Raw genomic sequence first — 21,591 nt, forward strand, 5'->3', positions numbered from 1 at the left:
CCATCCTCAAAGCATTTTGCAATTGTTGTGGGCAAGGATAATCAATATTGTAAAGCACTTTGTAAATTAAAAGAAGTGCTGTAAGTGAGAAGTTATGTCATTCTAGGCTTGGAAGTGAATCCCAGGTTATTTCAATTGGGGATTACTTCCAAGGAAATGAACACTTGAAAGCGCTGTATAAATGTGGGGCTATTGTTGTTGTTGTTGGTAGTAAAACTGTTAGCTACTATTTATTTAAGGCAAATGCAATTTAGAAGGAAAGCCAAAATGTTCTCTTTGCACATGTGTAAGTTCCATTAACTTCTGTAGAACTTTAGGGGTGTCTAGGAAAACTTTGCACTGCTCTACTTCCCTACAACTGATATTGCTTCCGTGAAGTTGAAAATAAAGATACATATGTATTCATAACTTCTGCTGTGTTTTTTCAAGTGTATGTATACCAAAATGGGTAAGCGTACATTTATCCCATGTGGTGTATATTCACTTTTTCTGTATTGGAAACTATTTATCAGCAAAGTAACCCTTTCAGGATGGATTTGGTTCCTTACACATCTCCTTTTAAGGCCCTCAGTTACATATTTCAATATATTATTAAAAAAAATATTTCAATATATATATATTTTAAAAAACTTTTTGCATGGCAGTTTTACAGCCCAATTCTGTTATGCTTGCTTTGGAAGTAACAATGCAGTTTAATACTTGTCCACTCAGAAGTAAAATTCCATGCATTTCAGTGGGTCTTGGTTTCCTGTAAGTGAGTGAATTAATTTATGAGTAAATGTACAGAGTGGGCTGCAGGACCAATAGGCTATTGATTTTTAATTATTTTATTATTATTATTATTATTATTATTATTATTATTATTATTATTAGGAATGTCCTAGAATTCTTTTCTTTTTGAAAGTCTCTAGCTTATCACTGACAGCACTTTAGAGAAGTGGCTGCCTAAATGAGGCCAAACACTTTGGGCGTTTCTGTTTTGATATTGGATGAAGTTATATGTAAACAAAGCCAGCAGTGACCGGTTTGATGATTGATCTCCAAGTGAAGTGGGGAATGTGCTCTTCCTATAGAGAGTGGAGAGGTTTTTGAGAAGAAATATGGATGCCCAGTTTCCAAATCTCCCTCTCTTGCCGTATATGCTCTATGTATTAAACAGATGAGTTGATTTACAGGAAAGTCGGAGCAAAAGGTGAACCCTTTGATGAGTGGTTGATTGTTTTTCCTGTTGGTTTCCTGCGGCACTGCTCTGCCCCTTTAAGGCACTGGTGAGCTGTCACTGCTGACCCAAGAGAGCCATTAAAGGCTCAGGGAACCAGTTGGAAAGCACCATTTCCTTGCCTTTCAAAACAAGAGTCTTGGTCTCTGTGCCTGTTTACCAACAGGATTACATCTGGTGCATGTCAATATGCTTAGGTCTCTTGTGTCAACAGTCTTTGCAATTCTTTGGACTTAGACCAGCTTTTGCCTTTGTTCTTCCATCTTCTTTAAGGCTGCCAACCACTGCAGGTTTTTTTTTTTTTAAGTGCTATGATGTTCATCCAGCAATATAACTTTTGTTTGGTGACCTCCCCACTTCCCCCTTTTTCTTGCGCCAGTTTCCAAATAAATATCATTGTTTCCTCCAATACAGTTGGTGTGCATTTTGGGGAGTCCCCTGCTTGGTAGCTGATATCCTGGCTCCGTGAAAAGGGACAGGACCAACATCTTTGGGTTGTATGCTAATAAAGGGATGCATTTCTCTTTATGCAATTGATGTGTCCATTATTGCAGTATAAAACAGTTCAGGCTTCTTTTCTTCATGAGCTGGTTCAGACTTAGAATATCTCAGTTGAGACTCCCGTTTCTCTTCCTGTTGGCTTTTCGTAGGCAGGAGTTTACTTAGTCATGCGAGCAAGGAAAATGTGAGAATCGTGGAACTATGCTTGGAATCTTGTTAGTTTCTATCCCAGCAACAGATTCAGAGTCTGAAATTCGAGGTGGGGGACGACGACCCCTCTGATTTCAAAGCTGCAATAATTGTCCAGAGTTTTCCAGGTTCAAACTCCCATGCTTCTGTTGCAGCAAAACTATTGCTGGCTTTGCATAGGATATATTGCAGAAGAACATGGAGGTTATTCAGCTGGATATAAGTGATGCATTACAAGAGCATCCCCTATCTTTCTTCCACCTATTTTTGTAGACTGCGGTCATCAACTGGTGGCTCTGTGTCTAGCTGTGCAAGATTTAACAATGCCGACTCAACTTGTGAGGTTGCCTAGGAAATGGAGTAAATGCCTCAGTCCTTTCACCCTGTGAGGCCTATTTTCCAGGATGACTGAAAGCATCAGCACTGGGAGGGTGTGTGAAGGGGGGGCATATCGTCTCCTTGGGATAGTGCTGTGTTTAACTGTGGCTGCTTCAATGGCAGATAGTCTTTCAAGCATGTAATGATGGAACGGTGCATTTCATGTGAATGGGTTTCTACAAAAAAGCTATAGGATCCAAATAGTTTGAGCAGTATCTAGGGAAGGAGACTCACCCTAGCTACATTTATACAGTCATTAGCTTTGGAGAGTCCTAAATAGTAGGTTCTAGCATACACCCGTACCCCCAAAATCTGGTACACTTCCTCTCCAAAATATGGAGCACGGCAGGGTCACATGATGGGGATGTAACTGTGTGTGTGTGGCCAGCAAATACAGCCCTCATCATGCAATGGTAATCATGCATGGGCATATACCTGAAGGAGCGTCTCAACCCCCATCATCCAGCCCGGACACTGAAGTCCAGCTCCGAGGGCCTTCTGGCGGTTCCCTCACTGCAAGAAGTGAGGATATAGGAAACCAGGCAGAGGGCCTCCTTGGTAGTGGCGCCTGCCCTGTGGAACACCCTCCCACCAGATGTCAAGGAAATAAACAACTACAGTGGTACCTCAGGTTACAGACGCTTCAGGTTACAGACTCTTCAGATTACAGACTCTGCTAACCCAGAAATAGTACCTCGGGTTAAGAACTTTGCTTCAGGATGAGAACAGAAATTGCGCGGCAGTGGCGGCAGTGGGAGGCCCCGTTAGCTAAAGTGGTACCTTAGGTTAAGAACAGTTTCAGGTTAAGAATGGACCTCCAGAATGAATTAAGTTCTTAACCAGAGGTACCACTTACTTTCAGAAGACATCTGAAGGCAGCCCTGTTTAGGGAAGTTTTTAGTGTTTGATGTTTTATTGTGTTTTTAATATTCTATTGGGAGCTGCCCAGAGTGGCTGTGGAAACCCAATCAGATGGCTGGGGTGTAAATAATAATAATAATAATAATAATAATAATAATTTTATTATAACATGGATAGTTGTCTTTGGCAACTACCCACTAGTTTTCAGGTTCCTGCCTTCCATCCAGTGTAACATGAAAAGTATTTTTGGGTCTTGGGCTAGGAATGGATGGCTGTCCTCACATTCAGTCTGAAAGAGGCTTAGGCTTGTCTGACTATTCCAGGAGTCGCCAACTTGGTACCCAGGGGCTCCATGGCTGTTGTTAATTAATTTTATATACCGCCCTTCATCAGGGTGGTTCACAGAATAAAACACAAGTAAATAATTGTGTTCATGACTCTTCTCTACCCCACCCCTATTTAATCCAGAACAGTCCTGTGAAATAGATGGAGGATTAGCAGCTGACCCAAAGTGAGAATCACTCGGCTGAGCAGAGATTTGAAATTTTGTCTCTCCAGTCTTAATCCAGCATACTAGATGCTTTACTACCCTGGCTCTTACGAAATGAAGAGTCGGAGAAGATATTTTGCTAGTACAGTGGTACCTTGAGTTAAGAACTTAATTTGTTCCAGAGGTCCGTTCTTAACCTGAAACTGTTCTTAACCTGAAGCACCACTTTAGCTAATGGGGCCTCCTGCTGCCGCCGCGCCGCCGGAGCACAATTTCTGTTTTCATCCTGAAGCAAAGTTCTTAACCCGAGGTACTCTTTCTGGGTCAGCAGAGTCTATAACCTGAAGCGTATGTAACCTGAAGCGTATGTAACCCGAGGTACCATTGTATATGGCAAACTGACTTGAGATAAGCTTGCGCCATAAATATGAAATGGGTACATTTAAAGTACAGCAAAGAAAAGACTAGCACGCTTTCACAAGTGAGAACTGCTGTCAACCTCATTCATGCGTAACTCTGAACCAAATTGTGGCTTAGTGTGAAAGAGCCTTGACTACAACTCATGGTTTGTTTCAAGAACATGCAAAGCCAAACTATAGCTTAGCTTAGCTCAGCGCAGCAGTGGAATGACTGCTGGTGGCCATAATCTCCTTTCTGAGAGTATGCTTGTTCATACTAAACTCTGGTTTGGCTTTGCGTTATGTGTGAACCAGGCCGTTGTCTGGCTGATGCCACTTTTTAAAATATGGTTGATGTGGAATAAAAAAGGAGCGAGTGAATGACTGCACGCTTTAGCTAGCGTAGGTCATTTAATTCAATTTACAAGATGTGGGAAGTGCTAAAACCGATCCTGTGGAAATAAACCTTTTAGGTGAATTGACACACCTTTTGGCAACACACACACACACACACACACACACACACACTGGGGGGAGGAGGTTGAGTAGGAGATAATTCTGTATAGATTGAAATGTAAATTGATGCTGCTCTGAGTGTCAATGAAGATTAATGACCTCTTCACATGTCAGTGAGCAATGGCTAGTCCTGCAGAGCACCATCTGTACAGCAAGGACAGAAGCGCATGAAAGCACCACTGATTAGTTTGTGGATTTTGGCTTAAGCCCTGGGTCACATATTGAATGCATAGCTTGGCCACATGACCTTCCTATGGAAATATGTTAACGCTTCATGGGCAGACTGTTATAGAAAAAAACCCATGAGTGCTGTTTTAGTGGTTCACTCAATTCCCTACTCTAGATCTCCTTCTTGATGTCCTTTAACCAGAGATTATGGTGGGACTTTCTGCATGTGAAGTTCGTGCTCAGTGAATGAGTTTTATTAATTTATTTTGGACAGGCTTATGCCTCTCTTTAGAGTAACAAAAAGGGGGACGGGGAGGAATTGAACATAGGGTGAGTGGGCTTGCAACTAAATAGCCAATAATTCTAATGACTAATCACAAAACTCAGCAGGATCGATAGCCTGAACTCTGCTCACACCAGATGACTACAAAGTCAGGGTAAGTGAAACAGTACTTGCCATCCTTTGAAATGAAAGAAACCTGGCACCAGCAAGAATTGATTGGAGGAATGCCACAAATAAGGCCATAAGAGGAACGTTGTTGGATCAGGCCAAAGCCCTATGTCTAGTCCATCTCTAGCATATAGCCAACCCCTTCCAAGGCCTAATAGTCCCCTACTTAGGAGTATATTGCCTGGGATCTAGTTTTGCAGAGTGACACCAACCATGTCTACTCAGCCCTATTGCACTTTTAAAGGTAAAGACAAAGGGACCCCTGACCATTAGGTCCAGTCGTGGACAACTCTGGGGTTGTGGCGCTCATCTCGCGTTATTGGCCGAGGGAGCCGGCGTACAGCTTCTGGGTCATGTGGCCAGCATGACTAAGCCGCTTCTGGTGAACCAGAGCAGCACACGGAAACGCTGTTTACCTTCCCCCTGGAGCGGTACCTATTTATCTACTTGCACTTAGACGTGCTTTCAAACTGCTAGGTTGGCAGGAGCAGGGACTGAGCAACGGGAGTTCACCCCTGTTGCAGGGATTTGAACCGCCGACCTTCTGATTGGCAAGCCCTAGGCTCTGTAGGGTTAGCTTCGCAGCCTTGGCCTCCAGAGGCAGCAGGAGGCAAGGCACCTGTTCCCTCCATGTCCCTGTTGCCTACCCACCCCACACCTGTGTGAGCAGGTATGGCACACAACAGATCAAAAGGCAGACAGGTGGCAATGCCTGCAAGGACACAGCTCTGCTTACATCTCCTGCTGAATCAGGGAGGTGTCTTTGTTGTCAGGTGGCAGGTCCACATCTCTAGAGACTTGGTGGAAAAACACACATTAAAGACCCCTTATAAGAAAAGACAACAGCTAAGCACCTGGAGCCTACAGTTTTTTTTAAAAAAATCCCTAAACTGCTTGGGTCTAAGATATCCAAATAACTGTTTTTTCCCCAATCAGCCTCCCCACTTTTCATTCCTCTATCATGGTTGGCCAAGGCTAGAGACAGGGCCCTTTCAGTAGTGGCACCAAAATTATGGGACTCCATCCCACGAACCTTGGAGGGCCTCTCTCTGCTTGTGTTCTGCCAGCTTTAAAGACACAGTACCAAAAGAAGATTCTGCTGGATCAGGCAAATGGTCCATCTAGTCCAGGATCCTGTTCTCACAGTGGCCAACCGGCAAGCAGGAGACCACATAACACTGGTCTTGAAAGACCTACATTGGCTCCCAGTACATTTCTGGGCACAATTCAAAGTGTTGGTGTTTACCTTTAAAGCCCTAAGTGGCCTCGGCCCAGTATACCTGAAGGAGCGTCTCCACCCCCCATCGTTCTGCCTGGACGCTGAGGTCCAATGCCAAGGGCCTTCTGGCGGTTCCCTCACTGTGAGAAGCAAAGCTACAGGGAACCAGGCAGAGGGCCTTCTCGGTAGTGGCACCCCCCCCAGTGGAACGCCCTCCCTTCAGATGTCAAGGAAATAAACAACTACCTGACTTTTAGAAAACATCTGAAGGCAGCCCTGCTTAGGGAAGTTTTTAATGTTTGATGTTATATCGTGTTTTTAATATTCTGTTGGAAGCCACCCAGAGTGGGGTATAAGTAATAATAATAATAATCATCATCATCATCATTATCATTTTCACCATGCAGGGCACCTGATAAGAGAGTATTTGCTAAATCATTGCAGAAGACAACCCTTTCTCTGTACTCTGCAGATTAGCAGAAAATTTAAAGGAATATCTAATCATCATTCTGTGTTATCTGGCACTTTGCCTCTGGGGACATATTCTGATGGCTGGTGATTAGTTTGTGACATAATGACTATGATTTAGCATTGGGTTTTCTGACACTGCCTTCCTTACAGGGGGGCCCAGACAGTTACTGGGGAGATGCAAGCTTCTTCTGGCACATCCTGGCAGAGCCAGGTGGTATGTCCTCCCTGCTGGCACAATAGAGTCAGCTGCATGTCCTTCCCTTTCAGCTGATAACCAGAGGATGTCTTTGCCTCCCTGGGGTCCATGTCCCTCCTTTGGGGGGCCTTACAGTGCGGCTTCCCTTTTCCTTTGTATTGCTTGCCTCTGGGGCAAAGACACCAGTCAACGCTGCCAGGCAGGCCATCTGTCTTCTCCTCATTACATTAGGAGAGGGTTTTAAGTAACCTTAATGGGGGGAGGAAAAAGAGGCGGACTGCTTGACAACCCCATCTCTAGAGAGGACCTATCGAGATCAAGATCATGTGGTGACTTGGCCTGCATACACACCATACTTTTAAAGCACACGGTTTCACCTAAAGAATAATGGGAACTGTAGCTTACTCCTTAAAAGGTAAAGGTACCCCTGCCCGTACGGGCCAGTCGTGTCTGACTCTAGGGTTGTGCGCCCATCTCTTAAGAGGCCGGGGGCCAGCGCTGTCCGGAGACTCTTCTGGGTCACGTGGCCAGCGTGATGAAGCTGCTCTGGCGAACTGGCACCAGAGCAGCACACGGAAACGCCCTTTACCTTCCCGCTATAAAGCGGTACCTATTTATCTACTTGCACTTAGGGGTGCTTTCGAACTGCTAGGTGGGCAGGAGCTGGGACTGAAAGAGGGGGGTTCACCCTGCCGCGGGGATTCAAACTGCCGACCATGCGATCGGCAAGTCCTAGGCACTGAGGTTTTACCCACAGCGCCACCCGCGTTCCCACCCGCGTTACTCCTTACAGAACTATAATTCCCGACACCTTTGAGAACCCTGGGAGCTGTCGTTTGTTAATGGTGTTGGGGACTGTAGCTCTGTGAGGGGTAAGCTATAGTTCTCAGGATTCTTAGGCAGCCGTGTGCTTCAAATGTTTGGTATGTCCGGTGCAGTGTGTACACAGCAGAATGACCTGGTAAAACCCTAAGGTGCTAGAATGGACTGTGGGAGAATGCCATGTTTGAAATCTCTTTATTTGAAAAAGGAAAGTGGCAGCTCCCCCCCCCCCCAGTCCTATTGCATGGTGGCGCTGTGGGTTAAACCACAGAGCCTAGGACTTGCTGATCAGAAGGTCAGCGGTTCAAATCCCTGCAACGGAGTGAGCTCTCGTTGCTCGGTCCCTGCTCCTGCCAACCTAGCAGTTCGAAAGCACGTCAAAGTACAAGTAGATAAATAGGTAACGCTCCGGCGGGAAGGTAAATGGCGTTTCCGTGCGCTGCTCTGGTTCGCCAGAAGTGGCTTAGTCATGCTGGCCACATGACCCGGAAGCTGTACGCTGGCTCCCTCGGCCAATAAAGCAAGATGAGCGCTGCAACTCCAGAGTTGGTCATGACTGGACCTAATGGTCAGGGGTCCCTTTACCTTTACTGTTAGGCAGAGTGAGGCACCTGCCTTAAGTGGCAGATTCTGTCTAGCAAGGAATGGTGGCAGGTAAGTGTGGGAACACAGAACTTTATAGGGCATGCAGCTTGCCCCTGTGGTCCCTCATTTGGTTTGTGGTGTTCAGGTGCTGAGGAAGATGCTGTCCCATCACTCTGGTTGTGGCTGGTTTCGATATGGGGAATGGGGAGGCTGGCCTGGTCAGTGGCAAAGGTCTTCACTGCTTTCCGCTGTGCATGCTTTGTGCTTGTGTTTCTCCTGCACACATGGAGCACATCTATGTGGCCTTAACCAGTTCACTCTTAATGTATATGAGGAGCCGTAAGTCAATCCTGCATCTCTGTGTGTCTCTCCCCCATGATACATTCACTCATGATCCATTCCCTCCTTTGTATTAACTCACTTCATGAAGTTGGAACATATAGCTTTGTCCAAGATGCAGCAGTGACCTGGAAGTAATAGAGTAACCTCCTTGTTGATCTCTCTTTCTCTTTCTCTGCTCTACTCTTCAAAAGGGTTTGCAAAACCTTGTTTTGCTCTGTGAATTTTCTTTCTATTGTTGTGGCTATATTGTTGTGTGTTTGTTTTGTAGCAAGATTTAGACTACCTAAAAAAAATTTACTTTATACTTTTATGGTAACTTTGAGGAACCTTGTAGTTCTCCAGATATTATTAGACTACAGCTTTCATTGTCCCCAAATGTTGGCCTTACTGGCTGGGACTTGCAGCACTGCTCTTTGGTTCATTTGCGGCTATTTCTGGGACACTTTGCAAAATATAGGCCAAGAAAAGGAGCTACTCTAATTGGAACGTGTTCCGTGTCTTTGTGTGCCTGCTGTTTCAGTTGGTTTGTACAGACTTGGGCTCTGGCAGTGGGAAAAGAGAGCATTAAATAGCCATCTGTGTCGATCAATAGGATTCCCTGCTGATCAGGCAATATATTTGACTGATAGAATTGAAACAAAAGATGGGGGTGGGAGGCATTGAAGGAAGAGGAGATTAGTTATCTCCTCACCCAGTGAGCCTCTCATTTTAATGCATTTAAGCTCTTTGAACCTTAGCAAAAAGATGAGGCGAGGATTATGACTCTGTTTTCAACCTTGTTGACAATTCCTCCACTGGTCTGAGCTACAGTACAGTGGTACCTCAGGTTACAGACTCTTCAGGTTACAGATGCTTCAGGTTACAGACTCCACTAACCCAGAAACAGTACCTCAGGTTAAGAACTTTGCTTCAGGATGAGAACAGAAATTGTGTGGCGGCGGCGGGAGGCCCCATTAGCTAAAGTGGTACTTCAGGTTAAGAACATTTTCAGGTTAAGAACGGACCTCCAGAACGAATTAAGTTCTTAACCCGAGGTACCACTGTATCTTTCAGGTTGCATGCGGCAGCCAAGGAAGCATTCCTAGGACTGTTTGTTCCTTGAAACAGTTCAGCAGGCTAATGAGCCAATTCCCCCTCAGCTGGTCCACCATGTACCTTCTACATAAAACATAAGGGACGCGGGTGACGCTGTGGTCTAAACCAGTGCTTCCCAATCTTTTTCCAACCATGGCCCCCTTCTGACCTTGTTTCCTTCCTGTTCCCCCCCAGGCGCAGCCCAGGGGGGCAGGGCAGGGGCCAGCTACCCCCATAAGTAAAAATCAATACAATTTGTTAGGTTCTGCCCCCTAACAAAAGCCTGCCCTCCCCAACAAAAATCCTACCTACACCCATGCTCCCCCAGACTACCGGTAGAAAGGTAGCTATTTAAATGTTGTTTGTAAATAGAATATGGCTTATTTATAATTTTTAATAATTTATACAAAATACAATGACATAAAATGATAGGAACATAATGAAAGATGGTTGAAGCAGAAAAAACATACAACCATGAAGCTGGAAGGGACCCCAAAGGCCGTCTTTCTAGTGCAAGGGTCAGCAAATCTTTTCAGCAGGGGGCCGGTGCACTGTCCCTCAGACCTTGTGGGGGGCCGGACTGTAGGGATATTGCGGAGTGGGGAGTGGGGTCCGGAGGGAGCACACTTCCCCACCAGCAGGCAGTCATGTCTGCCTGCACGCGTGACCTTGGGGTGCAGGGAACCCCCCCCCCAGACAAGCCACAGCTGTCTGTACATCGTTCCACCTATGTCTGACCTTTTGCGGTCTCAGCAGTCAGCGGTGTCCTGTCTGTAACCTTTTGTCCCTGAGACCTTTTGTCCCCTTCCTCATACACTGTGCAAGGGGAAAATGACGCTGTGGAAACAGGTGCCAAAATAGCTTTGTACCACCCCACGATCTCGGGACGGAAGATGTGTAAAGGTCACAGCCCAAAATGTATCTGCCTGGCTTGCATATTTGTCTCAATAAAAGGAGGCTCCACAGGAATGGCAGTAGCTTGCTTCAGCCCACCTGTGCGCAGCTCACATGATGATCAACACCTGTCTTGGGCCTTCACTTCACTGGACTATATATTTTTTTTTAAAAAAAGAAAAAAGAATGAATTCCTATGGCCCACAAATAACCCAGAGATGCATTTTAAATAAAAGCACACATTCTACTCATGTAAAAATACGCTGATTCCCGGACTGTCTGTGGGCTGAATTGAGAAGGTGATTGGGCCAGATCCGGCCCCCAGGCCTTAGTTTACCTACCCATGTTCTAGTGCAGGGGTCGGCAAGGCTTACCAGGCATGGGCCAGATCACTCCCACGGAGATCCTCTGTGGGCTGGACCAGTGCAGCGCGACGCTGGAAATTGCATCTGTGCATGTCCGTGGTGCCAGAAATCGCTTCTGCGCATGCCCAGACACCAAAAAACGCACCTGCACAGAAGTGATTTTCGGCATCTGGGCATGCGCAGAAGTGATTTCTGGAGCTGATTGGCCACAAGTTGCGGACCCCTGTTCTAGTGCCACCCCCTGCAATATAGGAAACTCAACTGAAGCATCTGTGACAGATGGCCATCCAGCCTCTGCTTAGAAACCTGCAAGGAAGGAGAGTCCAGAACCATCCAAGGGAGATCCATGTTCTATGTATTATAAAAAGTCAACAACACTTACTTGACACAGAGGGGGAAACCTACAGATACAGTCCAAAAGGTGCACAGGGAGTTCTATAAATACGGGAGAATTTTAAAAAGCAAGTAGTCCTGACTGACCTGGTGCAAAAAGATATTGTCATCCGGAGGAGCCCTGGCTGCTTAGATATCCCCCTTCTCCTTCCCCATGTGCTGTTCTGGGGGTTCTTCCAGCTCCTCACGAACCACTATTGGGGGTGTTGAGGGATGCAGGGGGAGGAAAGGAGGGGAAAGCCCCATTGCGCAAGCAGAAGCCCTCAAGTAGGGCTTGCTCTGATGGAGGTTGTCAGACAAACCTTTCCCAGTAGTTTCTTAGCGTAGTTTTCTTTTTGTCAGATTGGCCTCAGAAAGATTAGGGGGGGGGGGAAGGTATTTATTTAAAAGAAGCTGAGACCTAGGTGTTGAGGTCTGGAGTCTGTGCCCAACATGATTCCAGATCCGTATTACTAAACAGGATCTCAGGCATGGACACTTCATCAAGCCTTGGGTCTGAAGTCCAGTGGTGAGTTAAAAGATGTTCCTGGGGTGTGCAGAGAGCTTATACAGACATAGGGTCCACAGAGATGACATATACACAGCAAGGTCAAAAACCTGGTCTTAAATCAGTTTGTTGGGGATCCAAAAGTGTGTCTAGGTGACTTGGCAAGATGACCAGTGAGATGGGGTCAAAATGAGGGGATGGAGCAGATGGGTTAAAATCCAGGTATGTGTGTGTGCTTGGCCATAGGGGAGAAGCTTTAGGCGAGAAAACTTCCATAATGTAATGGGGCAGGTTCTGGTAAGAGGTAGATTGGGGCACCTCAAGTAAAAAGAATGACTCATCTGCGGATGGTCCTCCTGAATGGACCTATGAAGAACTGTGGTGGCTTCCTGGTGAGTCCGGCTGTCTTGTCCACAGACTTTATTGTTCTGTGGGGTTTGCATCTTCATTTCTATGGAATTCCTGGTTTGTTGAAGATGCTCGTCTCCAGACAGAAGGGCTTTTTGATACAAAACCTGTATCTGGTGACCTTTTGCTTACAAATCATTTTGCCTTATTGCCAATGGCTTTCTGGTGAATCAAATGAAGTGTCTGGATCTTTACTGGCAAGAAGGTCAATGAGGTCAAGACAAAAGGATCTGTTCCCAGGGTCTTTTGGCTTAGGTAAATCCATCTTTGGTTCACTCTTAAACACAAGATGGAGACTAGCAGCTAAAGCCTCCTAACTGGCCACAGGTTTCCCACCCCTTGCCTAAGTGGTCTTCTTAAATATTTCTCAGAAAACAATCCCTCTCTCTTCCTATACTGTGATTCTTTGTGTGTTTCCCCCAACGGCAGGGTCACTGGCATTCTGTTACAGACATCTTATCCCATCTATTGGATGGCAAAAACTAATTAGACTAGTTCAGATTCTTTCAGCATTTAATCACAGGGTTCTATGGAGACACTGAGTTATTATAGTTGGTGTAAATCTGGTTGATTTCATCTTGATTCTTTGACCAGAAGGCTCTTGTTTTTGCTGTTGTGGATGTTTTGTTGTTGTAATTTGATGACAACAAATTGTACCTTCCCTCTCTCATCGTTTTCAGGCTTGTCTAGAAGATTCTTTTGATGTCTGCACCCCCAGGAAGGCTGCAAGAAGCATCCCTTAATCTTCTAGCCCAGCTTAACATGCACACATTACTTAAATTGTTCCTAGATAACTTCCTTTTGCTTTGGAACAGGACAAGGCTTCCAGGGAGAGCGTGATGTGACTGGCAGTAATATTGTCTAAATGAAATGTGCCTCCTGCCTCTTTCTTGGACATAAGAACAGAATGAGAGTTGGTTCGTAGCATCTTGCAGCCTCTCTAGCCATCTTGGCAGTAGATTCAGCAAGCCAAGCTAGATGGAACTGGTCAGGCTGAAAGCGGATATGTGAATTGTTCTTAAGTACCACACTGCCAACCTAGCAGTTCAAAAGCAGGTCAAAGTGCAAGTAGATAAATAGGTACCGCTCCAGCGGGAAGGTAAACGGCATTTTTGTGCGCTGCTCTGGTTCACCAGAAGCGGCTTAGTCATGCCAGTAAAGTGAGATGAGCGCCACAACCCCAGAGTCATCTGTGACTGGACGTAACGGTCAGGGGTCCCTTTATTTTTACCTTTACCACACTAAAAGATTCTTCCAAACTGGAAGAAGCCCAGCAATTTTCAAAGGTTTGCTCTTAAATTATTTTATTATTATCATTTATTAAACTTACATACTGCCCTTCATCTGACGATTTCAGGGTGCTTCACAAGGTAAAATGCATTAAATGTTAAACTGAGAATAGAAACAGAGGGTATTTGACTAATATTTGGTGTACTCATGGAGTCCATCTTATAATGGGTCTTGAGGGCATCTGCAGGGTTTTTTGTTTGTTCGTATATTTATGTGGTCGCAAAGTATGTATGGCTACCAACGAACAAATAAACAGACAAACAGAAAATAACTAGCATCAGAGAAGAGAACAGGTTTCCATTTCTGGCAGATTTGCTGGGTGAGTAATGGTGAGCTGTTTTACTAGACCCTTCTTGAGAAGCTGGGTCTATCTCTCTGTTTTTTCTCAGTGGGCTGCTGGCTGTAGGTAGACCTGGAATCCAAGCAACAGCTTTCCACTCCCTGCTAAAACACCCAGTTCTTTCCCTGATTCCCTTCATCCTTTGAACTAAAAAAAAGAGAAAGAGTCTGTATCTGTTTCCTTCCTTTCAATGTGACCATACTTGTTACAATTTATCAGTGAAACCTAGGGTTTTTAGTTACTTATGCAAGAGGCTCATCACGTTGATGTTGATGATGACTTGTTTCCCCCAAATGGCTTTGGATGCCTTTTGTTTGCAACTCCTGTCCTAGGGAAGAGCTGCAGGATGGCATGGTTTGCATGCAAAAAAGTCCCGGGTTCAAGCCAGATCAGGCTGAGAAAGTCCTTAAACCCAAGAGAGCTGCTGCCAGTCATAGCTGGAGTAGATGGCATTCAGCTAGACGGACTAACGGTTTGTCTATTATGAAGTGATGTGGCAGTTACTTCAATTTCCCCTCTATTCACATATTTGAAAGCTTGGCCTTAAAAATACCTCCCTTTGCAGGCCCTGCATTGAGCAAACTGGATTTTGCAAGGCATCATTTGTAGGATTAAAGAAAAGAGTTCTCAAAAATGAATTGAATGAGATTATGGGAACAAAGGAAGCCTTGTGGAGAGAAATCCAATGGTCAACTTCTTAATGAGTTATATGTTAGTCTCTGAAAATAATAGTGGCAATTGTTTGCATTGTTTGGGGTCCTGGCTCCAAACAATGGACAAAACCGTAGTAGCTGATGGAGGGTAATTGTTTTTGTTTTTTTAATGGAGGTGGTTTCCTCCCCTTTTGGTACCAGCATCTTCAGCTTCACATAGATATTTCACTGCATTGGCCTTGTTTATGAGTTTGCTCATTATGCGTTTTCATTGGAACTCTCGCGAGTAGCTAGCAAAACACCTGCCCCTATGGTATGTCTGGAGGGAGGGCTTGTATATTGTATATGCCGGTAAGGGAGGAAAATGGATGCATTGCATTTCCTTGTGGAATATGGCTTTACACCATCAGGGACAGAGCAGCCATAAGAGCATCTCCATGTGCAGTTATTCTTTCCATAGTTCATGCCATGGGGAGAAACTGCAGAGGGATGCATTTGGGAACACCATTGGATAAGGGGCTAAATCTACCCCTTGTATCTCTGGAGCTTTGGTTCTCCAAAGCTGAAGTTCTTAACAGAACCACTGTGGCTTTTGCTTGCATAGCTCCATCCTGGATTCAGTTCTGTGGCCACACTAGAATATAAAGCAGGCAAGTTGTTAAATCCAAGGCCAGAACAGAACCTTCTTGCACGCTGAAAAGTTAGGTCAGTCGGTAGAGCGTGAGACTCTTAATCTTAGGGTTGTCGGTTCAAGCCCCACATTAAACACGAAGATTCCTGCATTTCAGGGGGCTGGACTAGATGTCCCTTGTGGTCCCTTCCAACTCTACGATTCTATGGTGTACCCATTATTTTAAGGGTGGGGAACCTGTGGCCCCTGATATACCCTCCAACATTTCTCTAATGAAAATAGGGACGTCCCATTCCATAATAATAATTTTACTACAGTGGATGCTCGGGTTGCGAACGTGATTCGTGCGGGAAGCACGTTCGCAACCCGCAGCGTCCGCAACCTGCAGCACACACGGGTTGTGATTTGGTGTTTCTGCGCATGCACAAAGCACAATTTAGCGCTTCTGCGCATGCACAAGTGCCAAACCCCAGAAGTAACCTGTTCCGGTACTTCCGGGTTTGGCGCGGTGCGCAACCCCAAATCACAACCAGAAGCGTCTGTAACCCGAGGTATGACTGTATTTATCCCCCACCCATCTGACTGGGCTTCCAACATTTATAAAAAGTTATAAAAACAACAAACTTTTTTAAAAAAACAAATCCCTATACAGGGCTGCCTTCAGACAACTCAGGGGACAGGTAGCTCCATACCCTCCAACGTTTCTCCAATGAAAATAGGGATGTCCTAAGGAAAGGTGGGGTATTCTGGGATCAAATCAGAAACAGGGATGGCTTATCTAAATCAGGGACTGTCCCTGGAAAAGAGGGACACTTGGAGGGACTGCCCTGATTTGCTGTTGGACTCCAGCTTTCTTCAGCCCCACCCAGCAAGGCCCAGGGACGATGGGAGCTGCTGTTCAGAAACATTTGGAGGGCCATGGGTTCTCAGTCTAGGTGGAGACTGTTGCAACTTTGCATTTTACAGCTCACCTGGCAGCCATAGACAAGAGGGGATTTAATGCAGAGAAATAAGCAGGCTTGTAGAAGAAGGGCGGATCTCTGCAAGAAAAGTTTCTTTGCTTGCTGTGGAGGAAAGGAAGCCCATCCTTTGGCCTCCATCTCTCCTTGGGATGCCCAATTGGTGGACAGCAGACTAATAAATTGCCAATGCTGCATTTTCCTGCTGGCAGAGAAGAGGGCTTGGAGATTCCAAATAATACTCTTTCGGCTGGCTAGTAGATATAAAGAAAGGGGAAAAATGGATGCATTGCATTTCCTTGTGGAATATGGCTTTACACCATCAGGGACAGAGCAGCCATAAGAGCATCTCCATGTGCAGGCTAGTAACTTAATGTGTGCTTACTTATGAAACTGCTTTATTCATCCTGCACATAGTGCATGAAAGCTAGGTAAAGGTGAAGGGACCCCTGACCATTAGGTCCAGTCGTGGCTGACTCTGGGGTTGTGGCACTCATCTCGCTTTATTGGCCGAGGGAGCTGGCGTACAGCTTCCGGGTCATGTGGCCAGCATGACTAAGCCGCTTCTGGCGAACCAGAGTAGCGCATGGAAACGCCGTTTACTTTCCTGCCAGAGTGTACCTATTTATCTACTTGAACTTTGACGTGCTTCAAACTGCTAGGTTAGCAGGAGCAGAGACTGAGCAATGGGAGCTCACCCCATCGCAGGGATTCGAACCGCCGACCTTCTGAATGGCAAGTCCTAGGCTCTGTGGTTTAACCCACAGCGCCACTACCAGAGCATAAAAGTACCTTTTGCTTTGATCTATAGGAAAAGATTGGAGAGCCTCCATCACCACACCTAAAGGGTGGCAGGCTAGCTTATGAGGTGCAGGTGACATAATGCACACAGTTCTGTACTCAAAACACTTTGCCTCCTAGTCTGCCAACAGAGACTGGCTACCACCCTCCTCCCTCCCTCCGCTCAGTGGTGAGGCTGGTGTAGGCTGAGATGGGGTGAGAAAGCAATGAATACTTGAATACCTGCATTGTTAAACCCATATCCCTTGCCATGCAAACTGTTTCTCTTCCTGCTTTCTATGAGTGGGCGGTAATTGTGTGAAAGTGACCCTAAGCACCTTGATGATGGGCTAATTGCAGATAACTAGAAGTTGTCCAACCCCAGCCAATAATTGCTGAAGCATTTTGAGTAAAGCAGGAATTATTGCTATTTTTTAATATATGAGAAATAATCCCCAAAGAATTCTTTTATCAGGACTAATATCACTGAATTGTTCTTCCTTTCAACTTAATAATTACCTTCGCATTACCTCCTTAATTTTGCAGGAGAATTGTCTTTGATGCTGAGAAGAAACCCTCCTAAGGATGAGTTACTGGAACCTGGATAAGAGAACTTGTCTGCAGTACTGCCGGCATTTTTTGGTGGACAATGGAGTTTTTCATGGTAAGTGGCACCTTACCCTGCTAGCTTCTGCCGTCTCTTGTTTCTTACCTCCTTTTAAGTGTGGCTGAAATTACACAGCGGGGCCTACAAAACAGATGGTCCTTATCTACCTGCAGAGATCCAGCCTAAAGGCTGAAATTTATTCTTAGAAGTGGGGCTTTCTCACTCGCTGGTTTGTTAACACTTTTGTACGCTTTGAGCAGAAGGGGAACAAACCTTTGGGAGCAAAGCAAAACCGGCTGCATAAGTGTCAGGTGCCTTGCTGATACCATCACACTGTCATTCCGATAGTTGCACTTTGAAGCCGGAATCTGATATTTTGTGGATTCTGGTTTGTACTGACCTATCCTGCACTTCCCAGACTAATGTGTGGCTCAGAACATACTGTCGTTATCTTTTTGGATTTGGACTTTTCTGAATTTAGCAACACAGTTCTAAGCTTAAAAAAAAAGCCCCCCCCCCGAACTGTTTAAAAAATGTGGCTTTTGTGAGCAAATACATTACAAAAATGTATTGAAATACAAATTTTTGTCTTGATTTTTTTTTAAAATGCAGATTAACACAGAAGCAGGAAAGAATGGCTTTGGTTGCTGTTGTTGTTATTATTAACTTGTTAATAACCTTCTAACCAATTACCTCAAGGGGATGTGAGGGAGAGGAAAGCCAAGGCTTATATTGTCCCCTTCCACACACCCCACATAAAGTTTGATTTGCAACCATTTGCTTGAGCTTTTAACCACCGAAATCCTACACTGGGTGGCAGTATTGGACTTAAAATGAAAGAATTTCATTCCTTCACGTATTCTTAAATCACCTTGTAAAAGCATAAAAAATTATATATAATTAGATTTCTCTTGTCTGGAGACATTATTAAACACAGGGACTTGCAATTTCGCAGCAGTTTTTCAATAAAAAAGGTATAAAATGGCATTTCAGTGTCTAATATTAAAATGAGAATTGCTTTTTACGACTGCTTTTTCAATGGGTGGCGAGTTTTGGACTCCCTTTCCCAGAAGAAGCTGCCCAAGCCCCTTGCAACATAGAGGGGTATCTCTGAATGCTAATTCAGTGCTGCTGCTGCTGCAGTTTTCTTCGTCTGCTCCTGCCCTTTCTTGCCTGCTATGAGCCAGAATAAATGGTGGCGGGTCCTTGACTTAACTCTATACACCTCCTCAGGCTCCGTGTCCATGATCTGCCTCAGCCAAGGGCCCATCAACCTTTGGCCAGAAATGTTGAAGTATCCAGCCTTAATGGGCAGAACCCAAAAGACCACCAGAGAACTGGGCTTTGCTCCTCTTGCTATGACCAGGTGCGCTTTCCAGTAGGAAATGTGGAAATTCCAAAGGGTGGAATTCCTTGATATTAGCATTTTATTTCGTTTCAAGATTCAAAATTACATTTTAACACTAGATAAGTATAATCCTATTCTACAATGCTAATGACTTCCTGCTCACCGACCCTCAATGTTTATAATTGTAATCACATGTAATTGCATTTTAAAGTACCCTCATACTGGGTTTCATCCTCTTCATCAGGTTTCTTAATATAATCTACTATTTCCACCCCCCCTTAAACTTCAAACCCCGCTGTGGGCTTCATATATAAAGAGTTGCTTTTAAAATAAATTAGAATTAACGACACCTGAAGGACACCACATAGATACCCCTGGTTTAGTGTGATATGTGAATATGGCCTGTATCTCTTTAGTTCAGCTGAAGCATTCCTGAGGAGAGGAGAGGTTATTTGTATTAATTTTCATTTCTGCCTGCCTGACTCTGTGTGTGTTCTACAGAAGTTGCCTGCTTCGATGCTAATTTTGATGCAAATGTGAAAAGGACTGAAAAGCCAATATTCGTGTTTTTTGTTGTTGTTCTAAGGCTAGAATTACAATTAGCATGAATTAATTTGAATTCTTATCATACTGGAAACACAATATTCACCAGGTTGGTGTTGCGAAGTTGAGAATCCTGGAGATAATATTGATTAGCATCTCTCATATATTTATTTTTGTGAACAAAATATGAAATGTATCACTAGGCAATGATTTTATCCTGCCTCTTCATTATGCTTTGTGTTTGGTTCAAAAATTAATCCATGTTTCAGGAGCTGAGGTCCTCCCCCCCCCCCGGAATAATCTGATTAAAGATAGCAACATTTTGTGTGTGTTTGCCCTGTCTTCTTGCCTGTAGGAGCTGCTATTAGGTGTGGCTGCAAGTAAGGACCTCCTGGTCTAGGCTGCTACTAATCTCTGGATTATTATTTTTATTATTTCACTTTTTTATTGCATTTCTATACTACCCTTCATCTATGGCTCACAGGGTGGTTTACAATATAAAAACACAAAGATACATAACATAATAACAAACAAAAAACAATACCCCTTCATGGTTTAAAAGGCCATAGATGGTTTAGTTAGTCAAAGACCTGGGAGAAAATGAATGTTTCTGCCAGGAGTCTAAAGATACGTAACAAAGGCTCCAGGCGAGCTTCGCTGGGGAGAGCATTCCACAAATGGGGAGCCACTGCAGAAAAGGCCCTTTCTTGTATTGCCACACTCTGGACCAGGCATAGGCAAACTCCAGATGTTTTGGGACTACAACTCCCATCATCTCTGACCACCTGGTCCTGTTAGCTAGGGATGATGGGAGTTGTAGTCCCAAAACATCTGGAGGGATGAGTTTGCCTATGCCTGAGTCTGGACCTCTCGCAGAGGCGGCTGGTTTCTGCCCCTTCCACTGCTCGCATGTGGCCCCCTCCACCTTAACTTGGAGAGAATGTGGCCCTCGAATGAAAACATCTTGCCTATCTCTGATTTATTTAGGACTTATAATTTGTCAATTATAGCCTTTTTCTGTTTTTAGATTAGCCTTATAATATTTGCTTGATTCGCTTATTTCTACAGTCTTAGGAATGTTAGGGTCATTCAGTTGCCTAAGCGGAAAGCAGACACGACATCTTTAATGAACAGCTTGTTTTCTTTGATCAGTTCCAAGAAGAGCCCACTCCCCTTTTTTGTGTTATTATTCCTGGTTTGGAGAGAATTATTCTTCCCCCCCTCTTCTGATGCCTGTCTGAAGCATACAACTCCTTGTTTAAAACTGCATTTAATGGCAGTGGCTCCACTTTGCCGTATAAAATCAGTTCCTTTCCTCTCTGCCTTGGAGACCTTGGTCTTAAGAATGAATTGAGTGGTGTTAGAATCCTGTCATGTTAGATAAGTCTTGCTCACAGAGAAATCTATCCCTTGCTTTCTTGCTTAGTGCGGTTAATTTGGTTATGTTAAGAGTATCTGATCGTAATTTTCCCACTGTGCTTACTGTGATAGAGTCATAATTGGACATGTAGCACAGGGAACCTCCTTGCAGTCTCAGCAGGAAATGAAATATGTGAGGACTGATTCATTTTAAATCCCAGCAAAGGAATAAGAGAGCAATGCCCAATGACTAATGATGGTTCTTAGGCCCGGAGTGGTGGTCGTAAAAATAACACCTACGTGCCAATTTCACACAGTAACTAGCAGCTGAATGTACAAATCATGCAAAACAGCATGATATTTGTGTCTCTGAACATAAAAAGATCTCTACAGGATCACACCAAAAGCCTATGCCATGGTCACACATTAAATTTAAAACACAATGATACCTCTTTAAGCAGCCATGACTTCTCCCAAAGGATTCTGGGACCGTAGTTTATGAAGGGTGCTGAGAGCTCTTAGGAGGTACCTGGTCCTCTTACAAAGCTACAATTCCCAGAGTTCCCTGGGAAGAGGGATTGGTTATTGAAGCTTGTAGCTCTTGGCCATATGGTTTTTTGAAGTTCAGTGTGTAAGATTCAAAAGTCTGGACAT

At 44.6% G+C, this 21,591-nt stretch overlaps 1 protein-coding gene across 6 annotated transcripts in view; it reads left to right on the top strand.

The window, feature by feature from the left end:
- Positions 1-21,591, top strand: part of PLCH1 (phospholipase C eta 1) — a 140,428-nt gene that overhangs the window by 1,760 nt on the left and 117,077 nt on the right. For all 6 annotated transcript variants that reach the window (XM_081910686.1, XM_081910679.1, XM_081910677.1 and 3 more), the window contains exon 2: positions 17,627-17,744. In XM_081910686.1, coding sequence (XP_081766812.1) covers positions 17,666-17,744 — 79 coding nt within the window. In that variant the 5' untranslated portion in view covers positions 17,627-17,665. The remainder of the gene's footprint in view (positions 1-17,626; positions 17,745-21,591) is intronic.

Source organism: Podarcis melisellensis (genome assembly GCF_964234715.1).
Source record: "Podarcis melisellensis genome assembly, chromosome: 5".
In the NCBI taxonomy this organism is placed as follows: Eukaryota; Metazoa; Chordata; class Lepidosauria; order Squamata; family Lacertidae; genus Podarcis; species Podarcis melisellensis.